This window comes from Salvelinus alpinus, chromosome 4, assembly GCF_045679555.1.
Source record: "Salvelinus alpinus chromosome 4, SLU_Salpinus.1, whole genome shotgun sequence".
In the NCBI taxonomy this organism is placed as follows: domain Eukaryota; kingdom Metazoa; phylum Chordata; class Actinopteri; order Salmoniformes; family Salmonidae; genus Salvelinus; species Salvelinus alpinus.
The window spans coordinates 93,974,920-93,995,421 of NC_092089.1; the positions used below are offsets into that span (position 1 = coordinate 93,974,920).

Sequence of the window (20,502 nt, forward strand, 5' to 3'; positions counted from 1 at the left end):
TGCCATGCCTCCCTGTCATATCCTCTTACTGCCATACCTCTGTCATCTCCTCTTACTGCCATACCTCTCTGTCATCTCCTTTTACTGCCATACCTCTGTCATCTCCCCTTACTGCCATGCCTCCCTGTCATATCCTCTTACTGCCATGCCTCCCTGTCATATCCTCTTACTGCCATACCCCTCTGTCATCTCCTCTTACTGCCATACCTCTCTGTCATCTCCTCTTACTGCCATACCCCTCTGTCATCTCCCCTTACTGCCATACCTCTCTGTCCTCTCCTCTTACTGCCATACCTCTCTGTCATCTCCTCTTACTGCCATACCTCTCTGTCATCTCCTCTTATTGCCATACCTCTGTCATCTCCTCTTACTGCCATACCCCTCTGTCATCTCCTCTTACTGCCATACCCCTCTGTCATCTCCCCTTACTGCCATACCTCTCTGTCCTCTCCTCTTACTGCCATACCTCTCTGTCATCTCCTCTTATTGCCATACCTCTGTCATCTCCTTTTACTGCCATACCTCTGTCATCTCCCCTTACTGCCATGCCTCCCTGTCATATCCTCTTACTGCCATACCTCTGTCATCTCCTCTTACTGCCATACCTCTCTGTCATCTCCTTTTACTGCCATACCTCTGTCATCTCCCCTTACTGCCATGCCTCCCTGTCATATCCTCTTACTGCCATGCCTCCCTGTCATATCCTCTTACTGCCATACCCCTCTGTCATGTCCTCTTACTGCCATACCTCTCTGTCATCTCCTCTTACTGCCATACCCCTCTGTCATCTCCTCTTACTGCCATACCTCTGTCATCTCCTCTTACTGCCATACCTCTGTCATCTCCTCTTACTGCCATACCCCTCTGTCATCTCCTTTTACTGCCATACCTCTCTGTCATCTCCTTTTACTGCCATACCTCTCTGTCATCTCCTCTTACTGCCATACCTCTCTGTCATCTCCGCTTACTGCCATACCTCTCTGTCATCTCCTCTTACTGCCATACCTCTCTGTCATCTCCTCTTACTGCCATACCTTTCTGTCATCTCCTCTTACTGCCATACCCCTCTGTCATCTCCTCTTACTGCCATACCCCTCTGTCATCTCCTTTTACTGCCATACCTCTGTCATCTCCCCTTACTGCCATGCCTCCCTGTCATATCCTCTTACTGCCATGCCTCCCTGTCATATCCTCTTACTGCCATGCCTCCCTGTCATATCCTCTTACTGCCATACCTCTCTGTCATCTCCTCTTACTGCCATACCTCTCTGTCATCTCCTCTTACTGCCATACCTCTCTGTCATCTCCTCTTACTGCCATACCTCTCTGTCATCTCCTCTTACTGCCATACCTCTCTGTCATCTCCTCTTATTGCCATACCTCTGTCATCTCCTTTTACTGCCATACCTCTGTCATCTCCCCTTACTGCCATGCCTCCCTGTCATATCCTCTTACTGCCATACCTCTGTCATCTCCTCTTACTGCCATACCTCTCTGTCATCTCCTTTTACTGCCATACCTCTGTCATCTCCCCTTACTGCCATGCCTCCCTGTCATATCCTCTTACTGCCATGCCTCCCTGTCATATCCTCTTACTGCCATACCCCTCTGTCATCTCCTCTTACTGCCATACCTCTCTGTCATCTCCTCTTACTGCCATACCCCTCTGTCATCTCCTCTTACTGCCATACCTCTGTCATCTCCTCTTACTGCCATACCTCTGTCATCTCCTCTTACTGCCATACCCCTCTGTCATCTCCTTTTACTGCCATACCTCTCTGTCATCTCCTTTTACTGCCATACCTCTCTGTCATCTCCTCTTACTGCCATACCTCTCTGTCATCTCCGCTTACTGCCATACCTCTCTGTCATCTCCTCTTACTGCCATACCTCTCTGTCATCTCCTCTTACTGCCATACCTTTCTGTCATCTCCTCTTACTGCCATACCCCTCTGTCATCTCCTCTTACTGCCATACCCCTCTGTCATCTCCTTTTACTGCCATACCTCTGTCATCTCCCCTTACTGCCATGCCTCCCTGTCATATCCTCTTACTGCCATGCCTCCCTGTCATATCCTCTTACTGCCATGCCTCCCTGTCATATCCTCTTACTGCCATACCTCTCTGTCATCTCCTCTTACTGCCATACCTCTCTGTCATCTCCTCTTACTGCCATACCTCTCTGTCATCTCCTCTTACTGCCATACCTCTCTGTCATCTCCTCTTACTGCCATACCTCTCTGTCATCTCCTCTTACTGCCATACCTCTCTGTCATCTCCTCTTACTGCCATACCTCTCTGTCATCTCCTCTTACTGCCATACCCCTCTGTCATCTCCTCTTACTGCCATACCTCTCTGTCATCTCCTCTTACTGCCATACCTCTCTGTCATCTCCTCTTACTGCCATACCTTCTGTCATCTCCTCTTACTGCCATGCCTCCCTGTCATATCCTCTTACTGCCATACTTCTCTGTCATCTCCTCTTACTGCCATACCTCTCTGTCATCTCCTCTTACTGCCATACCTCTCTGTCATCTCCTCTTACTGCCATACCCCTCTGTCATCTCCTCTTACTGCCATACCTCTCTGTCATCTCCTCTTACTGCCATACCTCTCTGTCATCTCCTCTTACTGCCATACCTTTCTGTCATCTCCTCTTACTGCCATGCCTCCCTGTCATATCCTCTTACTGCCATACCTCTCTGTCATCTCCTCTTACTGCCATACCTCTCTGTCATCTCCTCTTACTGCCATACCTCTCTGTCATCTCCTCTTACTGCCATACCTCTCTGTCATCTCCCCTTACTGCCATACCTCTCTGTCATCTCCTCTTACTGCCATACCTCTCTGTCATCTCCTCTTACTGCTATACCTCTCTGTCATCTCCTTTTACTGCCATACCTCTCTGTCATCTCCTCTTACTGCCATACCTCTCTGTCATCTCCTCTTACTGCCATACCTCTCTGTCATCTCCTCTTACCGCCATACCTCTCTGTCATCTCCTCTTACTGCCATACCTCTCTGTCATCTCCTCTTACTGCCATACCTCTCTGTCATCTCCTCTTACTGCCATACCTCTCTGTCATCTCCTCTTACTGCCATACCTCTCTGTCATTTCCTTTTACTGCCATACCTTTCTGTCATCTCCTCTTACTGCCATGCCTCCCTGTCATATCCTCTTACTGCCATACCTCTCTGTCATCTCCTCTTACTGCCATACCTCTCTGTCATCTCCTCTTACTGCCATACCTCTCTGTCATCTCCTTTTACTGCCATACCTCTCTGTCATCTCCTCTTACTGCCATACCTCTCTGTCATCTCCTCTTACTGCCATACCTTTCTGTCATCTCCTCTTACTGCCATGCCTACCTGTCATCTCCTCTTACTGCTCCACCTCTCTGTCATATCCTCTTACTGCCATACCTCTGTCATCTCCTCTTTCTGCCATACCTCTCTGTCATCTCCTTTTACTGCCATACCTCTCTGTCATCTCCTCTTACCGCCATACCTCTCTGTCATCTCCTCTTACCGCCATACCTCTCTGTCATATCCTCTTACTGCCATACCTCTGTCATCTCCTCTTTCTGCCATACCTCTCTGTCATCTCCTTTTACTGCCATACCTCTCTGTCATCTCCTCTTACTGCCATACCTCTCTGTCATCTCCTTTTACTGCCATACCTCTCTGTCATCTCCTCTTACTGCTATACCTCTCTGTCATCTCCTCTTACCGCCATACCTCTCTGTCATCTCCTCTTTCTGCCATACCTCTCTGTCATCTCCTCTTACTGCCATACCTCTCTGTCATCTCCTCTTACCGCCATACCTCTCTGTCATCTCCTCTTTCTGCCATACCTCTCTGTCATCTCCTCTTTCTGCCATACCTCTCTGTCATCTCCTCTTACCGCCATACCTCTCTGTCATCTCCTCTTACTGCCATACCTCTCTGTCATCTCCTCTTTCTGCCATACCTCTCTGTCATCTCCTCTTTCTGCCATACCTCTCTGTCATCTCCTCTTTCTGCCATACCTCTCTGTCATCTCCTCTTACCGCCATACCTCTCTGTCATCTCCTCTTACCGCCATACCTCTCTGTCATCTCCTCTTACTGCCATACCTCTCTGTCATCTCCTCTTTCTGCCATACCTCTCTGTCATCTCCTCTTTCTGCCATACCTCTCTGTCATCTCCTCTTTCTGCCATACCTCTCTGTCATCTCCTCTTTCTGCCATACCTCTCTGTCATCTCCTCTTTCTGCCATACCTCTCTGTCATCTCCTCTTACCGCCATACCTCTCTGTCATCTCCTCTTACTGCCATACCTCTCTGTCATCTCCTCTTTCTGCCATACCTCTCTGTCATCTCCTCTTTCTGCCATACCTCTCTGTCATCTCCTCTTACCGCCATACCTCTCTGTCATCTCCTCTTTCTGCCATACCTCTCTGTCATCTCCTTTTACTGCCATACCTCTCTGTCATCTCCTCTTACTGCCATACCTCTCTGTCATCTCCTCTTACCGCCATACCTCTCTGTCATCTCCTCTTTCTGCCATACCTCTCTGTCATCTCCTCTTACTGCCATACCTCTCTGTCATCTCCTCTTACTGCCATACCTCTCTGTCATCTCCTCTTTCTGCCATACCTCTCTGTCATCTCCTCTTACTGCCATACCTCTCTGTCATCTCCTCTTACCGCCATACCTCTCTGTCATCTCCTCTTTCTGCCATACCTCTCTGTCATCTCCTCTTTCTGCCATACCCCTCTGTCATCTCCTCTTACTGCCATGCCTACCTGTCATCTCCTCTTACTGCTCCACCTCTCTGTCATCTCCTCTTACTGCCATACCTCTCTGTCATCTCCTCTTACTGCCATACCTCTCTGTCATCTCCTCTTACTGCCATACCTCTCTGTCATCCCCCCACCCCTTTATATACAGGAAACAGCATATGCTGCACATTGTCCAGCTATGATTCAATTCCAGAGTGGTCATTGTTGTTGAGTGGTTAGTAGGATACATATACACTACTTAAGTTTCATAGACACACAGAAAAACATGAACACACAGGAACAGTGAATGTGTGTTGTGTGTAGCTCACCTGTTTTAAGGGTGTTGTGTCGTGTCTGTGTGTGTCAGTGTGTGTGTCCTGCTTCTGTTTCTGGTCCTCTGTCATGTCTTTCAGGTCCCCCATGTCACAGTCTGGACAGAGAGGTAGAAGACAGTTAAAGAGAAGGTTTGGGATTTTACAACTTGAAGTAAGGCGGCTGCTCAACCTGAAAGTAGTCTATGGGCCAGGAGAAACTGCTGTAAAATCTTTAATGCCCTGGCTGTTCAAATAAAGTTCGTATCGCTCCAAGAACCAAACTCACCAAAGGTCTGGAAGAGGGATTCCACAAAGCTGGTGCCGTGTCTGGAGATTGACGTGTTCATGAACACGTAGTCTGGTCCTGCCACCGGGGGAAAGAAAACGAAACAATTAAACACACTTTTATGACCAGCTCATGTTGTTAGATCTGTGATGTATCTGTTAACTGTCTGTCTGTTCCTACCTGTCTATACCTGTCTGTCCCAGACCTGGGTCACTTCATCTGTATCTGTTAACTGTCTGTCTGTTCCTACCTGTCTATATCTGTCTGTCCCAGACCTGGGTCACTTCATCTGTATCTGTTAACTGTCTGTCTGTTCCTACCTGTCTATATCTGTCTGTCCCAGACCTGGGTCACTTCATCTGTATCTGTTAACTGTCTGTCTGTTCCTACCTGTCTGTCCCAGAACAGGGTCACTTCATCTGTATCTGTTAACTGTCTGTCTGTTCCTACCTGCCTATACCTGTCTGTCCCAGACCTGGGTCACTTCATCTGTATCTGTTAGCTGTCTGTCTGTTCCTACCTGTCTGTCCCAGACCTGGGTCACTTCATCTGTATCTGTTAACTGTCTGTCTGTTCCTACCTGTCTATACCTGTCTGTCCCAGACCTGGGTCACTTCATCTGTATCTGTTAACTGTCTGTCTGTTCCTACCTGTCTATACCTGTCTGTCCCAGACCTGGGTCACTTCATCTGTATCTGTTAACTGTCTGTCTGTTCCTACCTGTCTATACCTGTCTGTCCCAGACCTGGGTCACTTCATCTGTATCTATTAACTGTCTGTCTGTTCCTACCTGTCTATACCTGTCTGTCCCAGACCTGGGTCACTTCATCTGTATCTGTTAACTGTCTGTCTGTTCCTACCTGTCTGTCCCAGACCCGGGTCACTTCATCTGTATCTGTTAACTGTCTGTCTGTTCCTACCTGTCTATACCTGTCTGTCCCAGACCTGGGTCACTTCATCTGTATCTGTTAACTGTCTGTCTGTTCCTACCTGTCTATACCTGTCTGTCCCAGACCTGGGTCACTTCATCTGTATCTTTTAACTGTCTGGCTGTTCCTACCTGTCTATACCTGTCTGTCCCAGACCTGGGTCACTTCATCTGTATCTGTTAACTGTCTGTCTGTTCCTACCTGTCTATACCTGTCTGTCCCAGACCTGGGTCACTTCATCTGTATCTGTTAACTGTCTGTCTGTTCCTACCTGTCTATACCTGTCTGTCCCAGACCTGGGTTCAATTACTATTTGAAATCATTTCAACCATCTATCTGTGCTTGAATGAGTTTGCCTGTACAAACCGCCTTCCATCTGGCACTCTGGCAGACTGAAGCAAATGCAAAAAAGTATTTGAATGATTTCAAATAGTATTTGAATCCAGGTCTGATCTAGGGTATACATCTGCTTGTCTCCTACCTGTGGGCTGTAGCTGTCTCTGTCTGTCTGTAGTTTCCTACCTGTGGGCTGTAGCTGTCTCTGTCTGTCTGTAGTTTCCTACCTGTGGGCTGTAGCTGTCTCTGTCTGTCTGTAGTTTCCTACCTGTGGGCTGTAGCTGTCTCTGTCTGTCTGTAGTTTCCTACCTGTGGGCTGTAGCTGTCTGTCTGTCTGTCTATAGTTTCCTACATGTGGGCTGTAGGTGTCTGTCTGTCTGTAGTTTCCTACCTGTGGGCTGTAGCTGTCTGTCTGTCTGTAGTTTCCTACCTGTGGGCTGTAGCTGTCTCTGTCTGTCTATATTTTCCTACATGTGGGCTGTAGCTGTCTCTGTCTGTCTGTAGTTTCCTACCTGTGGGCTGTAGCTGTCTCTGTCTGTCTGTAGTTTCCTACCTGTGGGCTGTAGCTGTCTCTGTCTGTCTGTAGTTTCCTACCTGTGGGCTGTAGCTGTCTGTCTGTCTGTCTATAGTTTCCTACATGTGGGCTGTAGGTGTCTGTCTGTCTGTAGTTTCCTACCTGTGGGCTGTAGCTGTCTGTCTGTCTGTAGTTTCCTACCTGTGGGCTGTAGCTGTCTCTGTCTGTCTATAGTTTCGTACCTGTGGGCTGTAGCTGTCTCTGTCTGTCTATAGTTTCGTACCTGTGGACTGTAGCTGTCTGTCTGTCTGTCTATAGTTTCCTACATGTGGGCTGCAGGTGTCTGTCTGTCTGTAGTTTCCTACCTGTGGGCTGTAGCTGTCTGTCTGTCTGTAGTTTCCTACCTGTGGGCTGTAGCTGTCTCTGTCTGTCTATAGTTTCGTACCTGTGGGCTGTAGCTGTCTCTGTCTGTCTATAGTTTCGTACCTGTGGACTGTAGCTGTCTGTCTGTCTGTAGTTTCCTACCTGTGGGCTGTAGCTGTCTGTCTGTCTGTAGTTTCCTACCTGTGGGCTGTAGCTGTCTGTCTGTCTGTCTATAGTTTCCTACCTGTGGGCTGTAGCTGTCTCTGTCTGCCTGTAGTTTCCTACCTGTGGGCTGTAGCTGTCTGTCTGTCTGTGTATAGTTTCCTACCTGTGGGCTGTAGCTGTCTGTCTGTCTTTCTGTCTGCAGTTTCCTACCTGTGGGCTGTAGCTGTCTGTCTGTCTGTCTGTAGTTTCTGTAGTTTCCTACCTGTGGGCTTTAGCTGTTTGTCTGTTGTCTCCTACCTGTGGACTGTAGGTGGATGTCTGTAGTTTCCTACCTGTGGGCTCTAGCTGTCTGTCTGTCTGTTTGTCTGTTGTCTCCTACCTGTGGGCTGTAGGTGTCTGTCTGTCTGTCTGTCTGTAGTTTCCTACCTGTGGGCTGTGGCTGTCTGTCTGTCTGTAGTCTCCTACCTGTGGGCTGTGGCTGTCTGTCTGTAGTTTCCTACCTATGGGCTGTAGCTGTCTGTCTGTCTGTAGTTTCCTACCTGTGGGCTGTAGGTGTCTGTCTGTCTGTAGTTTCGTACCTGTGGACTGTAGCTGTCTGTCTGTCTGTAGTTTCCTACCTGTGGGCTGTAGGTGTCTGTCTGTAGTTTCCTACCTGTGGCCTGTGGCTGTCTGTCTGTCTGTCTGTAGTCTCCTACCTGTGGGCTGTGGCTGTCTGTCTGTAGTTTCCTACCTGTGGCCTGTGGCTGTCTGTCTGTCTGTAGTCTCCTACCTGTGGGCTGTAGGTGTCTGTCTGTAGTTTCCTACCTGTGGCCTGTGGCTGTCTGTCTGTCTGTAGTCTCCTACCTGTGGGCTGTGGCTGTCTGTCTGTAGTTTCCTACCTGTGTGCTGGAGCTGTCTGTCTGTAGTTTCCTACCTGTGGGCTGTAGGTGTCTGTCGATCTGTAGTCTCCTACCTGTGGGCTGTAGCTGTCTGTCTGTAGTCTCCTACCTGTGGGCTGTAACTGTCTGTCTGTAGTCTCCTATCTGTGGGCTGCAGCTGTCTGTCTGTAGTCTCCTACCTGTGGGCTGTAGCTGTCTGTCTGTAGTCTCCTATCTGTGGGCTGTAGCTGTCTGTCTGTCGTCTCCTACCTATGGGCTGTAGCTGTCTGTCTGTAGTCTCCTACCTGTGGGCTGTAGTTGTTTTAGCAGGTTCCTAACAGAGGTCTTCTTCTCCTCAGTTGGAAAGCTCAGAGTCTCGAGGTCCAGCAGCTTCAGCAGAACGTTGAGCTCCGTCACCAGGACCTCCATCGCTAAGGAAAGGGTCAGAAGTTAGAGATCAGAGGTTAAAGGTCAGGGAGAGGCCAGAGGTCAATCGACCCAGCCTAAACAACCGCTGGGTGTGTGATAACTCTCTCTTTGTTACTGTCAATAAACACAGGCAAGTACGCATACCCATGCCTCTCTCTCTCTCTCTGGTCCATCTCTGCCCCGTCCCCGTCCCCGTCCCCCCCGTCCCATCTCTCTAAGGGATAGGGGAAACCCAGTAAAACACTTCCATATATCCATTACGTAGAAACATACCATCATGGTGTACACAAGCATTTCGCTACACCCGCAATAACTTCTGCTAACTATGTGTATGTGACCAATACAATGTGATGTGATTTGAAAGCCCAGTCAGCTTTTCAGGAGTATATTATTCACATGGGACTAGACCGCTCCCTGTTTTCAGAACAGAACGGAAATAAACCTTCAGCTGTCTGTCTGTCTGTCTGTCTGTCTGTCTGTCTGTCTGTCTGTCTGTCTGTCTGTCTGTCTGTCTGTCTGTCTGTCTGTCTGTCTGTCTGTCTGTCTGTCTGTCTGTCTGTCTGTCTGTCTGTCTGGCTGGCTGGCTGGCTGGCTGGCTGGCTGGCTGGCTGGCTGGCTGGCTGGCTGGCTGGCTGGCTGGCTGGCTGGCTGGCTGGCTGGCTTTTTCTCCACTTCTGTCTCTCTCTGTCTCCCACTCTCTCTCTGTCTCCCACTCGTTCGTAATCTACCTCATCCTTCTCTCTGCTCTGTCTCTTCTGTGTAGGGGAAACCAGATGTCCATTCAATGTCTGTGAGAAAGAGTGGTCTAGGCCAAGACATTCCACCCCCTCTCCTATGATCTCCTCTCTTCCCTCTCCTATGGTCTCCTCTCTCCCTCTCCTATGATCTCCTCTCTTCCCTCTCCTATGGTCTCCTCTCTCCCTCTCCTATGGTCTCCTCTCTCCCCCTCTCCTATGGTCTCCTCTCTCTTCCTCTCTCTTATGATTTCCTCTCCCTCTCTCCTATGATCTCCTCTCTTCCCTCTCCTATGGTCTCCTCTCTCCCCCTCTCCTATGGTCTCCTCTCTCTCCCTCTCCTATGGTCTCCTCTCTCTCCCTCTCCTATGGTCTCCTCTCCCTCTCTCCTATGATCTCCTCTCTCTCCCTCTCCTATGATCTCCTCTCTCCCCCTCTCCTATGGTTTCCTCTCCCTCTCTCCTATGGTCTCCTCTCTCCCCTCTCCTATGGTCTCCTCTCTCCCCTCTCCTATGGTCTCCTCTCTCTCCCTCTCCTATGATCTCCTCTCTCCCCCTCTCCTATGATTTCCTCTCCCTCTCTCCTATGATCTCCTCTCTTCCCTCTCCTATGGTCTCCTCTCTTCCCCTCTCCTATGGTCTCCTCTCTCTCCCTCTCTCCTATGGTCTCCTCTCTCTCCCTCTCTCCTATGGTCTCCTCTCTCTCCCTCTCCTATGATCTCCTCTCTCTCCCTCTCCTATGATCTCCTCTCTCCCTCTCTCCTATGGTCTCCTCTCCCTCTCTCTTATGGTCTCCTCTCTCCTATGGTCTCCTCTCTCCCACTCTCCTATGGTCTCCTCTCTTCCCTCTCCTATGGTCTCCTCTCTCCCTCTCTCCTATGGTCTCCTCTCTTCCCTCTCCTATGGTCTCCTCTCTTCCCTCTCCTATGGTCTCCTCTCTTCCCTCTCCTATGGTCTCCTCTCTCCCACTCTCCTATGGTCTCCTCTCTTCCCTCTCCTATGGTCTCCTCTCTCCCTCTCTCCTATGGTCTCCTCTCTTCCCTCTCCTATGGTCTCCTCTCTTCCCTCTCCTATGGTCTCCTCTCTTCCCTCTCCTATGGTCTCCTCTCTCCCCTCTCCTATGGTCTCCTCTCTCCCCTCTCCTATGGTCTCCTCTCTCCCCTCTCCCATGGTCTCCTCTCTTCCCTCTCCCATGGTCTCCTCTCTTCCCTCTCCCATGGTCTCCTCTCTTCCCTCTCCCATGGTCTCCTCTCTTCCCTCTCCTATGGTCTCCTCTCTTCCCTCTCCTATGGTCTCCTCTCTCCCACTCTCCTATGGTCTCCTCTCTTCCCTCTCCTATGGTCTCCTCTCTCCCTCTCTCCTATGGTCTCCTCTCTTCCCTATCCTATGGTCTCCTCTCTCCCTCTCTCCTACGGTCTCCTCTCTTCCCTCTCCTATGGTCTCCTCTCTCCCTCTCTCCTATGGTCTCCTCTCTTCCCTCTCCTATGGTCTCCTCTCTTCCCTCTCCTATGGTCTCCTCTCTTCCCTCTCCTATGGTCTCCTCTCTTCCCTCTCCTATGGTCTCCTCTCTTCCCTCTCCTATGGTCTCCTCTCTTCCCTCTCCTATGGTCTCCTCTCTCCCTCTCTCCTATGGTCTCCTCTCTTCCCTCTCTCCTATGGTCTCCTCTCTCCTCTCTCCCCTCTCCTATGGTCTCCTCTCTCCCACTCTCCTATGGTCTCCTCTCTTCCCTCTCCTATGGTCTCCTCTCTCCCTCTCTCTTATGGTCTCCTCTCTTCCCTCTCCTATGGTCTCCTCTCTCCCTCTCTCCTATGGTCTCCTCTCTCCCTCTCTCCTATGGTCTCCTCTCTTCCCTCTCCTATGGTCTCCTCTCTTCCCTCTCCTATGGTCTCCTCTCTCCCACTCTCCTATGGTCTCCTCTCTTCCCTCTCCTATGGTCTCCTCTCTCCCTCTCTCCTATGGTCTCCTCTCTCCCTCTCTCCTATGGTCTCCTCTCTCCCTCTCCTATGGTCTCCTCTCTTCCCTCTCCTCACACACAGTAGAATAATAGGCTGTGTCTGTGTCTGAATTGATTTCAAATGCCAGCTACTCAGACAGTGTGTGAGGATCTCTATGTTTCATAAAGATGGAAAAGCACCGGATGGGTAGAGAAGAAAGATGTTATATATGCACACAGACGCAAGCCCCCCCCCCCCCCCCCCCCCCCCCACACACACTCTCTGACCAGTTGTTCTCTGTCAGGCAGATATATATCATATAGTTGACAGTGGGTTGTTAAGCCCATTGGAGGACCACATCAGGAAAATCTGTCTTCAGTTAGGGAGCAACACTGTTCACACACACACACACACACACACACACACACACACACACACACACACACACACACACACACACGGCCGGTCAGTTCTCTCTGGTTGACATTAGTGATTATATCATGATTACTCTCTCTGCGTCCCAAATAGTGGTTAGAAGGGGGAGGCAAGGTAGCCTAGTGGTTAGAGCATTGGGCCAGTAACTGAAAGGTTGCTGGATCGAATCCCTGAGCTGACAAGGTAGAAATCTGTCGTTCTGCCCCTGAACAAGGCAGTTAACCTACTGTTCCCTGGTAGGCCATCATTGTAAATAAGAATTTGTCCTGAACTGACTTGCCTAGTTAAAAATAGGTACAAATAGTGCACTACTTCTGAGTCCTATTGGTCCTGATAGAAAGTAGTGCACTAAGGAAATAGGGAACCATTTGGGACGCAGACTGGGAGATGTCCAGCACTCAGAATAAACTCACTAGTGGACACACACATAGCAGACATGTTAACTACACGCCAGCATTCAGTCACACACATAGCAGACATGTTAACTACATGCCAGCATTCAGTCACAAACATAGCAGACATGTTAACTACATGCCATCATTCAGTCACACACATAGCAGACATGTTAACTACACGCCAGCATTCAGTCACACACATAGCAGACATGTTAACTACACGCCAGCATTCAGTCACACACATAGCAGACATGTTAACTACATGCCAGCATTCAGTCACAAACATAGCAGACATGTTAACTACATGCCAGCATTCAGTCACAAACATAGCAGACATGTTAACTACACGCCAGCATTCAGTCACACACATAGCAGACATGTTAACTACACGCCAGCATTCAGTCACAAACATAGCAGACATGTTAACTACACGCCAGCATTCAGTCACACACATAGCAGACATGTTAACTACATGCCAGCATTCAGTCACAAACATAGCAGACATGTTAACTACACGCCAGCATTCAGTCACACACATAGCAGACATGTTAACTACACGCCAGCATTCAGTCACAAACATAGCAGACATGTTAACTACACGCCAGCATTCAGTCACACACATAGCAGACATGTTAACTACATGCCATCATTCAGTCACAAACATAGCAGACATGTTAACTACATGCCAGCATTCAGTCACACACATAGCAGTCATGTTAACTACATGCCAGCATTCAGTCACAAACATATCAGACATGTTAACTACACGCCAGCATTCAGTCACAAACATAGCAGGCATGTTAACTACATGCCAGCATTCAGTCACACACATAGCAGTCATGTTAACTACATGCCAGCATTCAGTCACAAACATAGCAGACATGTTAACTACATGCCAGCATTCAGTCACACACATAGCAGACATGTTAACTACATGCCAGCATTCAGTCACAAACATAGCAGACATGTTAACTACACGCCAGCATTCAGTCACACACATAGCAGACATGCTAACTACATGCCAGCATTCAGTCACACACATAGCAGACATGTTAACTACAGGCCAGCATTCAGTCACACACATAGCAGACATGTTAACTACATGCCAGCATTCAGTCACACACATAGCAGTCATGTTAACTACATGCCAGCATTCAGTCATACACATATCAGACATGTTAACTACATGCCAGCATTCAGTCACACACATAGCAGACATGTTAACTACACGCCAGCATTCAGTCACAAACATATCAGACATGTTAACTACACGCCAGCATTCAGTCACAAACATAGCAGGCATGTTAACTACATGCCAGCATTCAGTCACACACATAGCAGTCATGTTAACTACATGCCAGCATTCAGTCACACACATAGCAGACATGTTAACTACATACCAGCATTCAGTCACAAACATAGCAGACATGTTAACTACACGCCAGCATTCAGTCACAAACATAGCAGACATGTTAACTACACGCCAGCATTCAGTCACAAACATAGCAGACATGTTAACTACATGCCAGCATTCAGTCACACACATAGCAGACATGTTAACTACACGCCAGCATTCAGTCACACACATAGCAGACATGCTAACTACATGCCAGCATTCAGTCACACACATAGCAGACATGTTAACTACAGGCCAGCATTCAGTCACACACATAGCAGACATGTTAACTACACGCCAGCATTCAGTCACACACATAGCAGACATGTTAACTACACGCCAGCATTCAGTCACACACATAGCAGACATGCTAACTACATGCCAGCATTCAGTCACACACATAGCAGACATGTTAACTACAGGCCAGCATTCAGTCACACACATAGCAGACATGTTAACTACATGCCAGCATTCAGTCACATACATAGCAGACATGTTAACTACATGCCAGCATTCAGTCACACACATAGCAGACATGCTAACTACATGCCAGCATTCAGTCACACACATAGCAGACATGTTAACTACAGGCCAGCATTCAGTCACACACATAGCAGACATGTTAACTACATGCCAGCATTCAGTCACAAACATAGCAGACAGGTTAACTACATGCCAGCATTCAGTCACACACATAGCAGACATGTTAACTACATGCCATCATTCAGTCACACACATAGCATACATGTTAACTACATGCCAGCATTCAGTCACAAACATAGCAGACATGTTAACTACATGCCAGCATTCAGTCACAAACATAGCAGACATGTTAACTACATGCCAGCATTCAGTCACATACATAGCAGACATGTTAATTACATGCCAGCATTCAGTCACACACATATCAGACATGTTAATTACATGCCATCATTCAGTCACATTCAGTGTGTGTGTGTGTGTGTGTGTGTGTGTGTGTGTGTGTGTGTGTGTGTGTGTGTGTGTGTGTGTGTGTGTGTGTGTGTGTGTGTGTGTGTGTGTGTGTGTGTGTGTTTAGTCACTGAAACAGGACTTGTTGACGTGGTGCCTTCCACCAAACAAAGAGATTCCTTTCCCAGTCCATGGCCTACAGCTGGCCCTGGCAGGAAACATGGACCAACCAGGGAGGTAATGTGGTCTAATGGCCTGACTGTGAAAGAGAGGGAGGAAGGGAGAGAGATCGAGAAAGAGACAGATAGCATAGATGAGAGAGGGAATAAAGAGAGAGAGAACGAGAGAGAGAGAGAGAGCCTGCCAAGTCAACCAACTGCTTGTCTTTGCTGGCACTCATCCTCGATAGAGGAAGGGACAGTTCACTATGGTGAATCACGAAAACAATACAGGAATATACTATGGGAAAAGGAACAGCACATCAGAAATCAGCTCAATGTAATTGAAGAATCCATAGACTAACCACTTCTTGGAAAATTGGAGATCTATAATGATCTATCCAAAATGGAGATGTGTGGGTAAACCACTTCTCCAATCTTTTTGGCTCTATAACAAAGAACAAGCAGCAAAAATATATACATGATCAAATACAAATCTTAGAATCAACTATTAAAGACTACTAGAACACACTGGATTAGCCAATTACATTGAACTACAGGACAAAACACAAACCCTCCAACCCAAAAAGGCCTGTGGTGTTGATGGTATCCTCAATGAAATGATCAAATATACAGACAACAAATTCCAGTTGGCTATACTTAAACTCTTTTATTAACATCATCCTTAGCTCTGGCATCTTCCCCAATATTTGGAAAGAAGGACTGATCACCCCAATCCACAAAAGTGGAGACAAATTTGACCACAATAACTACCGTGGGATATGCGTCAACAGCAACATTGGGAAAATTCTCTGCATTATCATTAACAGCAGAGGTACTGAGCAAATGTCAAATTGGCTTTTTACCAAATTATCGTACGACAAACCACGTATTCACCCTGCACACCCTAACTGACAAACAAACAAACCAAAACAAAGGCAAAGTCTTCTCATGCTTTGTTGATTTAAAAAAATCCTTCAACTCAATTTGGTATAAGGGTCTGCTATACAAATTGATGGAAAGTGGTGTTGGGGGAAAAACATATAACATTATAAAATCCATGTACACAAACAACAAGTGTGCGGTTAAAATTGGCAAAAAACACACATTTCTTCCCACAGGGCCGTGGGGAGAGACAGGGATACAGCTTAAGCCCCACCCTCTTCAACATACACTACCGTTCAAAAGTTTGTGGTCACTTAGACATTTCCTGATTTTTGAAAGAAAAGCACATTTTTTGTCCATTAAAATAACATCAAATTGATCAGAAATACAGTGTAGACATGGTTAATGTTGTAAAGAACTTTTGCAGCTGGAAACGGCTGATTGTTTATGGAATATCTGCATAGGCGTACAGAGGCCCATTATCAGCAACCATCACTCCTGTGTTCCAATGGCACGTTGTGTTAGCTAATACAAGTTTATCATTTTAAAATGCTAATTGATCATTAGAAAACCCTTTTGCAATTATGTTAGCACAGTTAAAAACTGTTGTTCTGATTAAAGAAGCAATAAAACTGGCCTTCTTTAGACTAGTTGAGTATCTGGAGCATCAGCATTTGTGTGTTCGATTACAGGCTCAAAATGGCCAGAAACAAAGACCTTTCTTCTGAAACTAGTCAGTCTATTCTTGTTCTGAGAAATGAAGGCTATTCAATGCGAGAAATTGCCAAGAAACTGAAGATCTCGTACAACGTTGTGTACTACTCCCTTCACAGAACAGCAGAAACTGTCTCTTACCAGAATAGAAAGAGGAGTGGGAGGCCCCGGTGCACAACTGAGCAAGAGGACAATTACATTAGTGTGTCTAGTTTGAGAAACAGATGCCTCACAAATCCTCAACTTGCAGCTTCATTAAATAGTACCCGCAAAACACCAGTCTCAACATCAACAGCGAAGAGGCAACTCTGGGATGCTGGCCTTCTAAGCAGAGTTCTTCTGTCCAGTGTCTGTGTTCTTTTGCCCATCTTAATATTTTATTTTTATTTGCCAGTCTGAGATGTGTCTTTTTCTTTGCAACTCTGCCTAGAAGGCCAGATTCTAGTAGGGTGAGGCCGGGTGCTGCAGACTGTCTCTCTCTCTATCTCTCTGCCTCTCTCTCAAAATCTGAAAACTTTGAAAACAAACCTGATTTTGATAAACTCCCATATCTACTGGGTGAAATACCACAGTGTGTCATCACAGCAGCAAGACCTGTTGTGACCTGTTGCCACAAGAAAAGGGCAACCAGTGAAGAACAAACACCATTGTTTATACAACCCATATTTATGTTAGTTTATTTTCCCTTTTGTACTTTAACTATTTGTACATCGTTACAACACTGTATATATACATAATATGACATTTGTAATGTCTTTATTCTTCTGAAACTTCTGTCTAAAAGGAGCGACGCAGGAGATGAGAAGCAGGTACAGGAGATGAGAAGCAGGTACAGGAGATGAGAAGCAGGTACAGGAGATGAGAAGCAGGTACAGGAGATGAGAAGCAGGTACAGGAGATGAGAAGCAGGTACAGGGAGTGAGAAGCAGGTACAGGGAGTGAGAAGCAGGTACAGGAGATGAGAAGCAGGTACAGGAGATGAGAAGCAGGTACAGGAGATGAGAAGCAGGTACAGGAGATGAGAAGCAGGTACAGGAGATGAGAAGCAGGTACAGGGAGTGAGAAGCAGGTACAGGAGATGAGAAGCAGGTACAGGAGATGAGAAGCAGGTACAGGAGATGAGAAGCAGGTACAGGTGATGAGAAGCAGGTACAGGGAGTGAGAAGCAGGTACAGGAGATGAGAAGCAGGTACAGGGAGTGAAGGTTAAATAGCTGACGGACATGAAATGGAACAAGAACAGAGTCTGGACAGGAACACATAACAATTAATGCAGACACAGGGAAAACCAGCGAGGAACATACAGATGATACAGATAGATGATACAGATATTCAGAGGGTAATCAACAACGTGAAGGAGTCCAGGTGAGTCCAATGAGCTCTGCGAGAGAGAGGGAGAGAGAGAGAGGGAGAGAGAGAGAGAGGGGGATAGGGTAGCAGCATGGTGAATGCTTTAGCCATGGATTGCTGGACAATACTTCCCAAATACTTTCTTGTCAATCTTGCCAAATAACAGCAGTGTTTGGTAGTATGAAGAAGACCGGTATAGGGAACACCCTATCGGTGCTGGCCTGAGATAGAAGGCAGAATACACTGTTGCAATGCCAAGCATGAAGAACACCTCTTGAATACTCAATTACCTATGACGTTACTACTCCATTATCAATCCCATAAACCACCCTGGATGAGCACTCCTCTTTCTGTCTGGACAAGGATAGAACCACCATCACCTCAATCTGTTTCCCACCAAGCCCTTAACTTGAGCTGAACCTGTATGTATGTATGTGTGTGTCTCCATGCCAAGACAAACAAGGAGGGGAGAGAGAGGTGCCCATGCTTTCCTCCCCAGGGAAAACACACACACGGCTGATAATGCCACATCAAACAGGGAGGGGAGAGAGGGGTGCCCATGCTTTCCTCCCCAGGGAAAACACACACACACGGCTGATAATGCCACATCAAAACAGGGAGGGGTAAAATCTTGAGCTTTAGAGTTGAGATCAAAACCAGCTGCATGAACAAAGATTTGCCACTCATAACAAAGACTGATCAGCTGTAGAGTTGTAGTAGATTTGTAGTTCTATTTTTTTTGTAGTAGATTTGTAGTTCTATTTTCTAGTTGTGTACTTCTGCATAATATCCGGAACACAGACATAAAGAGAAAGACCATCAGCATTTCAAAGCAGAGACAGTGGCTCAGAGACAGTGGCTCAGAGACAGAGGCTCAGAGATAGAGGCTCAGAGACAGAGGCTCAGAGACAATGGCTCAGAGACAGAGGCTCAGAGACAGAGGCTCAGAGACAGAGGCTCAGAGACAATGGCTCAGAGACAGAGGCTCAGAGACAATGGCTCAGAGACAGAGGCTCAGAGACAGTGGCTCAGAGATAGAGGCTCAAAGATAGAGGCTCAAAGACAGAGGCTCAAAGACAGAGGATACTCCCTATATACTGCACAACACTACCTTTGACCTGGTCTAAAGTAGTGCACTAGATAAGGAATAGGGTGCCATTTGAGACGTAACTAGCGGGAGGAATGTGTGTCTGAGTTAGCCCACATAAAACATCTTCACAATCTCACACTGCCTTGACAAACACAGTTTAACCCAGAAGATACATTCCACACCTTGTTAGAAGTGCAATGCAAGGCAGTGTGTGTGTGTGTGTGTGTGTGTGTGTGTGTGTGTGTGTGTGTGTGTGTGTGTGTGTGTGTGTGTGTGCCAGAGAGCGAGAGAGAACGCTCCACTGATGAGTGGACAGGCAGATTATAGTTTGTTTAACAGCGAGTCCCCCTGGTCTTTAAAACAAGCGTTAGCAGAACAGACCACCAGCTCAGTGAGAACGGTGTTACAGTGAGGAACTGGGAGAGTGTGAAGCCAGCCAACTCAGCACCTGCACTAACATGACTGGCAAACTACTCTGTATGATACACACTATGGCTAAGTACCAAATGACACCCTATTCCCTTTATAGTGCACTACTGTAGATAAGGGCACACAGGGTGGTAGTGCACTATATAGGGAACAGGATGCCATTTGGGATACAGGCATGACGTGACCTGGATTCTAATAACCCTGAGGCACTCTGTCTTCACACTGCTTTATTAGAAATAAAAACACGCTTTTCAAGCAATACAAATCATAATTGTGTGTTACTGTATCAAATCTCTGACAATAAAGTTTCCATTTCAGCAGGAAGGAAAATAGAGAGGATTTGTATTTGATTTGTTCCACACTGAACACAGAGGAAGTACAGACAGCTACAGACAAATCACAATATGACAGTACTACAGTTTACTAGTGTAACGGCTTTCTTCCAGGGGTGAAGGAGAGGACCAAAGTGCAGCGCGGTTAGTGTTCAACATGTTTAATTTGACGACAAGTGAACACTACAAACAACAAACAAAACAACAAACCGTGAAAACCGATACAGACCTATCTGGTGCAGAACACAAACACAGAGACAGGTAACAACCACCCACAACGAACACAGTGAAACAACCTACCTAAATATGACTCTTAATTAGAGGAACGCAAAACACCTGCCTCTAATTAAGAGCCATACCAGGCAACCCTAAACCAACATAGAAACACACAACATAGAATGCCCACCCAAAACTCACGCCCTGACCATCACACACATACAAAACAACAGAAAACAGGTCAGGAACGTGACAACTAGTCTGATCACAATATTACACTACTACAGTTTACTAGTCTAATCACAATATGACACTACTACAGTTTACTATTCTGATCACAAAATTACACTACTACAGTATACTAGTCTGATCACAATACTACAGTACTACAGTTTACTAGTCTGATCACAATATTACACTACTACAGTTTACTAGTCTGATCACAATATTACACTACTGCAGTTTACTAGTCTGAATGTCTGGTTTGTCTCTGCTACTTTGCCACTTCGCGAGTAAAGACTAAAAACACAAACAGGCACACTGACACAC

General features: G+C 47.0%; 1 protein-coding gene across 2 annotated transcripts in view; it reads right to left on the reverse strand.

Moving 5' to 3' along the window:
* The window catches only part of LOC139574688 (actin filament-associated protein 1-like 1), a 68,966-nt gene that overhangs the window by 28,897 nt on the left and 19,567 nt on the right, over positions 1-20,502 (reverse strand). For both annotated transcript variants that reach the window (XM_071399491.1, XM_071399490.1), the window contains exons 2-4: positions 8,833-8,958; positions 5,364-5,441; positions 5,093-5,193 (exon numbers count right to left, since the gene is read on the reverse strand). In XM_071399491.1, coding sequence (XP_071255592.1) covers positions 5,093-5,193; positions 5,364-5,441; positions 8,833-8,958 — 305 coding nt within the window. The remainder of the gene's footprint in view (positions 1-5,092; positions 5,194-5,363; positions 5,442-8,832; positions 8,959-20,502) is intronic.